Source organism: Quercus lobata, chromosome 5 (genome assembly GCF_001633185.2).
Source record: "Quercus lobata isolate SW786 chromosome 5, ValleyOak3.0 Primary Assembly, whole genome shotgun sequence".
Classification (NCBI taxonomy): Eukaryota; Viridiplantae; Streptophyta; class Magnoliopsida; order Fagales; family Fagaceae; genus Quercus; species Quercus lobata.
Window position 1 is genome coordinate 86,376,019 of NC_044908.1, and position 11,069 is coordinate 86,387,087.

An 11,069-nucleotide genomic window follows, 5' to 3' on the forward strand; every position below is an offset into this window, starting at 1 on the left:
CGTTCCTAACTATGCTATGCAATATGTGGATCTTCCTAGTAAAATTCTTAACGGCATTGACAGAGTTAATAGAAACTTCCTTTGGGGTTCAACTGACCAAATTAGGAAGATGCACTGGGTAAATTGGAAGGAAGTTACCAAACCCAAGGAGGCAGGTGGTCTGGGGTTGCAATCTGCTATAGGTAGAAATACAGCGCTGCTGGCCAAGCTTAATTGGAGGCTTCATTCAGAGAATAATGGCCTTTGGGCTAAGATGCTTAAATTCAAATATTGCAACAGACAGAGAGTTAATTCTAGGAATGTTGCTAATCTCCCTTGCTCTCCTATATGGAAAGGTATCAAGAGGGGTGAGGATACGTTCAAAAAAGGAGTTAAGTGGATTTCGGGTCATGAAAGTACTCTTAATTTTTGGACGGACTGTTGGTCAAACCTTGGGCCTATTAGATCCCGCATCCAAGGTCCTCTTCTTCAGGCTGTTTCTGATCTACAGGTAAAAATTGTCTTGTCTTTGAATGGATGGAATTGGGCAGCTATCCCTTTTGTTCTCCCCAAGGAAGTGATGTCTGATATTCTGGCTGTCCCTACTCCCCTTGTAGCTAGATGCAGTGATAAGGTGGCTTGGAAATTCTCTCCTAAGGGGGGGTTTGATATGAAGAGTGCCTATTTACTTGCCACTAGCTTGATGGATGATGAATCTTTTTCAGGCTCTTGGATTTGGAAGTTACCTATTTTACCTAGAATTCAAATTTTCATTTGGAAATGTATGCATCACAGTATAAGTGTCAAAGATTGCCTACCAACAGGGGGATCCCTCTTGATACCACCTACCTGGTTTGCCACTTAGAATCTGAATCTATCACCCATGCCTTACGGGATTGCAGAATGATTAAGCCTCTTTGGCTCAAGTTAGGTACTCACTGCTTACAAACCAATTTCTTCTCCCAAGGTATCAGAGAATGGCTTATAGCGAATTCTAATCTCAAATCCTCTCAAAACACAATAGGTATTCCCTGGAACATCTTATTCTCCTTTGCTCTCTGGTTGATTTGGAAACAGAGGAACCAAATTGTCTTTGCAAACAAGAGATTTAGTCCTCATCTCTTCAAAATTATTTCTACGCAAGCTTTAGAGTTCTTTCTGTGTGCTACGTAGCCTGCTCGTAACAAATATATGGTTATGAGACAGATCCGATGGGAGAAGCCGGAATTAGGCTGGTTGAAGCTTAACACTGATGCATCCTCTAATGCTTCTCTAGGTTCGGCAGCAGGGGGAGGGCTGATCAGAGACAAAAACGACAACTGGGTGATAGGATTCACTAGGAAATTGGGTACGGTAAATAGTTTCGCAACTGAAATCTGGGCGCTCCGGGATGGTTTGCTCCTTTGCTGTCAGATGAAGTTCCCCGCTGTCATTGTTGAGCTTGATGCCAAGGCTCTGGTTGATGCTTTTGAAAGTCCATCCTATAGTAACTTGGTGATATCTCCTCTGTTTGATGATTGTAAGCTCTTGGCGAGTCAAATTCCCAACCTCCGCTTTAGGCATGTCTATCGCGAGGCGAATATATGTGCAGACAGATTAGCTAATTTAGGTCTCTCGCAACAACTGGAATTTGTTGTCCATTCTAACCCTCCTGTGGGTTTGATTTCCTTTGTAAAAAACGACTGCCTGGGTGTGGCTTGTAATAGGCTTTGTCCTATTGGCTTGGCTCATTGTTAGTTTCTTTTAATATACTTTCCTTTTTACCAAAAAAAAAAAAAAAGTAACCCCCCTCACTCGGGAGAAAACATTTTGGTGGATCCGAGAAGAAAATATCTGAACCCCGCCAGTTTTCCCGCCTAAAATCACTCTAACCATACACCCAATAAAATCATTTTCTCTCTATATTTTTCTCCCCTTTTCCATCTCCTTAAAATCATCCCAATCAAATGGGCCAAGCTAGAAATAGAAAAGTTATTTTGTTAAACTTTTTAAAAGGAATCTATACGGAAGATTCAAGTGATTTGGGTACCCAAACTACTCTTAATGGGTTCAAATCCTTTAAACCACCACTCCAACTGTCCAACTCCAAAACTCACTTTACACAACCAAAAATCAATCCCATAATCCATTGAAAATTTTGTGAACTGAGTTGTATTTGAGAAACTAAATAGAATTTTTATTTGGATTTTTAACATGACTAATCTCTTGAACATGAGAGAAAGAGACCTTTTTGGTTTCAGTTTTGCTTTATTCCCTATTCCATTCTAAGTACATAAATAAGACTGAAATAATCCATCAGTTATAATCAAATTCAAATTGAAAGATAATACAATCTGATCTTTTACTCCTAATACAGTGCCACTTATTTATCCTCATCTGCTGCTGCATTGAAACTCAATTTGATCCAATCTATTGCAGTGTGTCATCCTTTACTCCAATTCTCCATCCTCATGGCTCGGTAGTTGTGATATCTCTTGTGATGACATAAAGGAGCAGAGTTAGACATGTTGAATCAATGAAGGACAGACATGTTCATAAAGTTTTTTTTTTTTTTTTTTTTTTTTTTTTTTTTTTTTTTTTGGGATCAAAGACGTGTTCATAAAGTTGGAACTTATAATAGTGATATAATACTAATTTAGTCATCAAGAAAAAATAATTGAAGTATATGAAGATAATAATAATAATAATATTAAACTATTTATAATATATCATTAGTGGTAGAAAGGGTGATAATGATTCTGATGTCAATAGTCAATAGTAACTATATATAATCATCAAATGATCAATTGAGAAATTGATTGTACAATCAAAATAACAAAGACTTCTGCGTAGAGAAACAAATTGCGGAAAAGGTGATAGATTTATTTGCATAGTAGAAGAGAAAAGTTGGGAAGAAAGAATTATTACCAGTTAGTTTTGAAGCTGCCTCTGAACTCTGGCCATATTCACTGATATTGCCACATATAGCCTATCTTTGAAATCGTTCAAGAACCTGAAAAATGCGACTCGCAGTGACATATTCAGTACTAATGTGCCAACAACTCCCCAGAAACCTGCAATAAATCCGAGGGCCACACTAACATAAAATCCCATGGATATGAACCCTTCTTTCTCATCTTGCATGCCAGCATGTTCTCTGCTCCCATTCATAGCTGGATTTTGAGCTATTTCTTCCCCTGAACATTTCTTTGGAAGTGGGGCTCCGCAAAGATTTGGATTTCCCTCATATGAGGATGCATTAAAGGTATCAAGTTGAGGGCCTGTTGGAATTTTTCCGGACAAATTGTTGTTTGACAAGTCCAAGACACTTAGACGATCAATATGAGAAAGGCTTGAAGGAATTCCACTGGAAAGCTGGTTCTTAGATAGATCCAAGGCATCTAATGATTGTAACATACCAATCTCTGAAGTGATTTGTCCAGTTAAACGGTTTCTTGAAGATTTAAGGAAACCAATCCAACAAGCTCCACAACCTCTCCTGGAATCCGCCCAGTTAAATTATTGCTTGAGAGATCTATGCTTTTTAATAGTCCAAGAATATTTTTATACTCATGCTCTTTTCCTTTCCACATAAAAAACAAATGATCAATATAAGAAAACACATATTCCATAATGCCGATAGTTTCTAGAGAAGAATGGATAATGGCAGCATCTGGACTATCTTTTTTAGTCAAAGCAGAAAGATTGTTGAGGCATTTTGGTATACATCCTGAGATTTGGTTTAAAGCAAGGTCCAAAACTTGAAGATGTTCTAGATGGCAGAGATGAATAGGTACGCTTCCATTGAAGTGATTGGATCGAAGGATAAGGATAATTAAATTTGGATAACTAGTCCCTAACCATATTGGTATCTGTCCTACCAGAGCATTGTATCCAAGATTAAGGAAGATCAACTCCTTGCAATTATTCAAGGAAGAAGGAAGTTCCCCACTAAAATTATTGTTGTCTAAATCCAATGATACAATCCTATGTAGAAATCCCACCGAGCTTGGGATTTTCCCATGAAAATGATTATTTGCCAAATTAAGAACTTGTAATCCTTCAAGATGCATCCAACATGAGTCAGGAATCTGTCCTGATAACCTGTTATTGGAGAGAACTAGAAAGTTCAAGTTACCATTCTGAACTTCACATAAGGCGGAGATTGGGCCTGAAAGCATATTCTTGGAAACATCCAAATACGCCGATTCAAATAAAAATTGTGGTATTCCACCTTCAAGTTTATTTGAACTCAAGTCTATGATGGGATAAGAAGTAAACTCCAATGACAAATTTGGAATTTGACCACTTATTTGGTTGAAAGACAAATTCATATATTCTACTTGACGAGAGAATATCCAATCTGAATTGGAAATGATATCCGAAATTCCAGAATTAGAAATATCAATCCAAGAATAATATTTTTGAGTTCGAAGCCATGTTGGGAATCGAGGGCCCAATTGGCAAGACCCTAAACTTATCTCATCTAATTGAAAAGGTGGAACCCAATCAAAGCTGAAGTTGAAAACCAAGGTATGAGGTAAAGCCAAATGCTTCAATTTTGTGAGGTTTGAGAAGTGGGCTTCAGAAATAACACCTTCCAATGAATTATTAGAAAGATACAAAGTCTCTAGATTGGATTGTTTTCCCAAACTTTCAGGCACGATCCCTTTCAAATGATTACTATGAAGCCTTAATATTCTCAATGATGGAAACATTGTGATATCAGGTAACGATCCCATTATTTGATTCCAATCAAAATTCAAACTTTGGATTGAGTGGTTTGCACAACCAGTCAAGTTTTGAAAAAATTCTAGAAGTTGTCCGCTAAGATTGTTCAATGATAGAGACAATATTTTCAAATTACACATACCACCAAAGCTTTTTGGTATCCCTCCTTCAAACTCATTCTTATAGAAATAGAGCTTTGCAAGAGAGTTTATTTTGCTAAAACCATCAGGAATTAAACCTTGAAATCGATTATAACTAAGATCAAGTGCAACAATACTAGTGTTGGAGTTGAACAACCACTCTAGTACTGAAGAAGAAGAAGTGAGACTATTATAAGAGAGATCGAGGCCATCAAGAGAAGTAGAAGAATTGACAAGAGGAACAGAGAAAATATTCGGAAGATTACAAGAGAACAAGTACAAGGATGTCAAGTATGGCAGTTTATTCACAACATGGAGCCAATTATTGACTTTGCTCAGGTTAACGGTACTCATGCAAAGGTATTCTAAAGAAGAAAGTTGAGGGAGCCACTCTATGTTTTCAGGTATATTAAAATTATTCCAACCAAGATTAAGGTATTGCAAGTTGGAAAGATTCCCAAGCTGAAAAGGTATATTTCTTCCGAAATTAGCATGATAAAGGTCAAGGTGTCTCAAGTTGGAGAGAGAACCAATGATTTCTGGGATTTGGCTCTGATTAAAATCATTGAAGCTCACATCCAAATAAGTCAAATATTTCAACTCAAACAAGGAAGGATTAAGTTTACCTCGCAAAGGCCATGAGCGAAAGGACGAGGCATTGAGATTGAGCATGATGACGTGGCCTGTTTGGTTGCTACACCTGAGCCCACTCCACATGCAACAATCTTGATTGGAGCTCCAAGAAGAAAGAAGGCCATAGTCATCAATAAGGTCTTGTTTAATCTTGAGAAGAGCTTGTCTCTCATGCTCTTTGCAGCCAAGGTGAGTATCTCCTAACCCCAAATAATTTGCAATAGTTGGTCTCATGCACAACAAAAAAAGGAGAATTAAAGTGAGGAGAAATTGAAGGGAACTTCCACCCATGATTAGGATGAATTTGGAAGATCAAGTATATGATTAAGATAAGAGCATCAACACATCAAATGAGCAATGTTTACAAGAATGATTTTATTTGCCTCAATTATTTATACACGCGTTAAGTAGAAATTATTCGCAGTAACTAGGAAAAAAAAAAAAAAAAAGACGAAAGTCACTGGAAATTTCTTTTAAGCTTTAATAGATTAGACAATAGACACCATTTTTAAGAAAAAGTATTTGTTTAACTACGAGCCCGAATTTCGTGGTCCGATGCAGTGGTTGCCGGTTTTATTTTCTGGAAAGATGGATACAAATGCATATAAGACGCTCCAATCAGATTTCTGCTCTTGCACCAATCTTTAGTTTAATCACTGATGCCTCCCTCTAAACTTAAAAGTCCAAACCTTGTATGCTCAGTCCGCAATGGTCAATGGGGATGGATAGCCACTACGGCAAGTTGTTGATAGAAAAAGAGTAAAAAACATAGGCACCAGTCTTTGTTTAATCACTGATGTCTCCCTCTAAACTCTTGTATGTTCCCAGAAGGCAACACATATATAGACTTCACTTGGTTGTTCTGGTTAGTTTATGCAATTTTGGTCCCATGCCTCTTTTTTTACTGTAACTTTGGTCTTAGACGGTATTCTTTGTTATTATTACTATTATTATCTACCTCATTGTTCAATTTTAATTATATTATTGAAGTGTTTTAGTAATTTGCATATAATTTTTTTGTTAATTCCGTGCATCACATAAACATAAGTATTGTTGTTTTTATTAATTTATGGAAAAAGTTTGACTACAAACTTGGTTGTAGCTAATGGCTATAACTTCCACTAAAAAGAATTAACATAATTAAAAATGTTAAAAATTTAATTGTTGGATTACATATTTTTTATGTTCTAAATATGCATGTCAAATTTTGTGTCAATCATATATTATTTATTATTTGATCTATAAATTTATTTTTAAACATACTTTTAGACTACAAAAATTTGAAATTTAAACATTTGATTGATGATATAATCATTGATTTTTTATCTTCTAGAAAATTTTCAACTATTGAGGATACGAAAAGAAAATGTAATCTAATAATGAATTTGTTAAAATTCACATCTAATAAAAATTATATTGAGTGGAATTGTAGCCATTAGTTACAATCAAATTTTTATCCAAACTTTGTCTTTAATTTATGAGTAATACTACAGATACAAACTATTTTACAATATTTTTATAAAATGCTGATTTGACCAACCTCTTATTGGTTTTAATCTAGGTCCACTATTAATATCATTTTTTCATTTACCAATAATCACTCACTACATCAACAGTTTGTAAAAAAATTTGTAAAATAGTTTTTATTTCTAGCATTATTATTAATTTATTATCTTCTTTTAGTTGTTGAAGAAGAATATATGAGTTTAATATTATCCATATCTCATATTATTATAGAAGCATATCGAATTCTCTTGGTGTCTTGATCTCATGATAAAAAAATCATCATATAGAGCAGACGTTATAAACTAAAATTCTATGCATTATAAAAGTTCTCAACCATATTTTCATTAAATAAATAATAAATAAATAAATAAACAACTGCTAATTGGGGCATGGGGATTTGAACTGCTGATATCTTCATTGAAACTTAAAGAAGAAGTGTTAGTTAAGATAGAAAACTCCCACCAACATTGAACTACTTTCATGTACTTTTCCTTCTTAGTAAATCTAGCGATGCATACTTTTTCACAATTGTAACTACGAGTCCGAGTGCATATAAAAAAAAAATAAATAAATAAATCCTTGAACCGGTCAGATTTCTGCTCTTGCACCAATCTTTAGTTTAATCACTGTTGCCTCCCTCTGAACTTAAAAGTCCAACCCATGTATGGTCAATGGGGGTGGATAGCCAACACGGCAAGTTGTTGGTAGAAAAAGAGTAAAAAACATAGGCACCAGTCTTTGTTTAATCACTGATGTCTCCCTCTAAACTCTTGTATCTTCCCAGAAGGTAGCACATGCATATATAGACTTCACTTGGTTGTTTCGGTTGGTTTATGCAATTTTGGTCCCATGCCTCTTTTTTTTTACTGGTCTTAGACGGTATTCTTTTTATATTATTACTATTATTATCTACTTCATTGTTCAATTTTAATTATATTATTGAAGTGTTTTTGTAATTCACTAATTTGCATATAACTTTTTTGGCCATAATTATCAATAAGGTCTTGTTCAATCTTGAGAAGAGCTTGTCTCTCATGCTTTTTGCAGCCAGGGTGAGGTGAGTATCTGCTAACCCCAAATTATTTCCAGCTTTTGGTTTCATGCACAACAAAAGGAGAACTAAAGTGAGGAGAAATTGGAGGGAACTTCCACCCATGATTATATAGGATGAATTTAATTAGAGGATCAAGAATGTGATTAAGATAAGAGCATCGACACATCGAATGTGCAATGTTTCAAGAATGAATGATTTTATTAGCCTAAAATATGTCTTAATTATTTATACCTGTGTTAAGTATAAATTATTAGCAGCAAATAGTAAAATGAAAGAAAACGAAAGTCATTGGAAATTTCTCTTAATAGAGTATACACCATTGTATTATTGCCAACTCTTTTAGTTGCGAATTTTCCAAGTTTTCCATCTCTTAATAAAAAAAAAGTTATACAAAGATAATATTCACTAAATAATGTTGCTTTCACACTGCACTCTTCTCTCACATACATATTTCATTACCTGCTTCGATATTTTTTTTGAGAAACACCTGCTTCGATATTAATATGCTTTATATATATAAAGAGTTAAAGCGAGGTGACTGAAGAGTATATTGTATTATTGCAAAATGTCTTACGCCAAAGACAAAAACTGAACTCGGTTCAAACTAAAAAGTCAAGTTATAGAAAAAAACTATTTTCACAATAAAAAGTTATAAATAATGTTAGGATCACAACTTTTATCATAACTTTTGTTACAATTTACTCACGTGGCAAGTCATGAGTAGTGGAGTTTTTGATCCACCACTCATAATTTGCCATGTGAACAAATTGTAGTCCTATCATTTTTCAAAAGTGATCAAAGATATAAGTTTTTGCCTCTCAAAATATTTTTCTTTATGCGTGAAGAGAGTCTATAGCACAAAATTTGCTAAAAACTTTTAACATTGGGATGATGTAGTAAATAAAAAATTAATGTTAGTGATGAATTTAGATAAGAATTAATAAAAATTTGTCCACTCAACTGTTGTGAAAAAAATTATAAAATATTTAATTATATAGGCATTGCTCATACAGCCCCAAGAGAGAGTAAACATGAAATTCAAGCAATGGCTCATTAAAATTTCGTTTTTGGACACAAGAAGGCCTACTTAATTGTGTTGCGTCTCAAGGTTTTGGACATAAAATGCTGATTGTACATGGCCGTTAAAAGATTGTCGTCATGTGGGCCTTGGTGATCCATTACTCAATGATCCATCTATCTGAAATAATAGTTATGGAGCCCATTTCATCATTTATTTCAAATTTGGTCCCTTAAAACCCAAGCCCTTCAAGACTATCTGACTTCGGCCCTATTTATGTGTTTTTTCTGTGGGCTTTTGAAAGATAAATAGCTGCTGCAGAGTGCTTAATCACTGACATTACAACCCACCTGATTCTAATTTGATTTGAATTTTGAAGAGAGGAAAGTTAAGCGTGGTGACATGATACAGTTATACCAATCATAATATTCTTTATGTTTAAGCCTGCCTATCCGAGCTTGTGAGATTATATGCATAACATGGTCTTCACCTTTCTGTCTTACATTGTAAAGGAAAGAGAAATTAACAGTGCAAATAGCACAAGCTGAGCACATGTATGGTTTGCACTAAGACAACAATTTTGAATGACAAACAAGAATTACCTAACTTCCTCCATTATAATGGATAATTGCTCCACCATACTATGGGACAAATATAGTTTACCAAGTGTATCGCCTCACCCTTCTTAAACAAGTTTTTATTTCAAACGCATTATTTTGTTTTTTTTTAATAAGTTTCTTTTTATTCATATTGAATACAAATCATTTTTTTTTTAATGCGAATTGAATACAAATCCTTTGTCCTATTTTAAGTGTTCTATTTTATATTTTACCAATTGCAATCTATCACATGTGCCTTTTTTATTTCTTAATAAAACAATCAAAATTAAAAATGGAAAAAAAAAATTAAATACATATCATACTACAATTGATAGAACCCATACATAAAGTAGATATCTTATTGTGGGGTGTAGAAGTTCTATTCCTTTATATTTACATTGTAAGGACGCGATTTGCAACAAACCTTAACAGTGTTGGGTTCGCACGTAAAAAGGCCCAGACAATATGATTTGTAGAGCGTGGGTGTAAAGAGCTAGGTTAACTGTGGTCTCCCTTAAAAAGATTCGTTCTCATGTATACTAAAGGTCTAAAGTTGGTACAACGATCGTTTTCTTTAGTGATCAAGGCAATTCTTTTTCTCTACCTTTGCTCTCTTCTTTTTTGTCTATGTTTTTCTCCCTCTTCTTTTTTTTTGTTTCGATCCCCCTTTCCTCATGCTCTTCTTTTAGTTTATATACCCCTCTTTGTGTTCCATCCTCACCGCACACGTGTAAGTTGGGTCCGGAGGATTTCTTTCTGTCCCATCTAGCACCTCCTAGAACTTCCTATGGGCAGCTGTAAGGCTACTTCCTTACTGTTCAGGTATCACCTCCACATTAATGCGGTCAGAGAGTTGGTTGAGAGGTCATTAATGCGGAGGCAGCTGTAGTGATAGATATTTGTTTGTCTTATCTCTTTCTTCCTTGGTCGGTTATTCTATCTTTCACAGTGACCTAATTCTGAGGTCTGGTTGCAATAAGATCACGTCCTGATCGTCCTCGGACGCATACTGCCGAGGAGTATGGTGTCCTCGGACGGATACAGAACCCTACCCTTGTGATGTTGACTACCATCCCCTTCAGTAACTACATTATGACCTGACTTGGCCTCCTCGGACGGATATGCATCCTCAGATGGGCCGCGGGCCCAACATTCCTGAATCAATCCTGAACTTTATGGGCCTATTGATCGAACGGTCCCCACAATAGCCCCTCAAAATCCTACTTTTCGACTCCTCGGGAGAGAAGGTGGATTTTGACGTCATAAGCCTGTACCTGTGCGCGTTTTGGGGCATGCCCCTGACGCTTCAGCATCCCGATTTTGGCATCATTAAATTTTGACAACTCCATTGTCTCCCACGTTAGACGGTGAGATCTAAATCAAACGGCAGAGGGCTTCCCTTGTTTTGTGAGCGGGAATTTCACCGCTCA

The 11,069-nt window shown here is 35.5% G+C and overlaps 1 protein-coding gene across 1 annotated transcript; it reads right to left on the minus strand.

The window, feature by feature from the left end:
* Window positions 1-3,401: 3,401 nt before the first annotated feature.
* On the minus strand, window positions 3,402-5,696 carry LOC115991377 (receptor-like protein EIX2). Its single transcript, XM_031115076.1, has one exon. The coding sequence runs from the start codon at window positions 5,694-5,696 to the stop codon at window positions 3,402-3,404; it is 2,295 nt and encodes a 764-aa protein (XP_030970936.1).
* Between the last annotated feature and the right edge of the window lie 5,373 nt (window positions 5,697-11,069).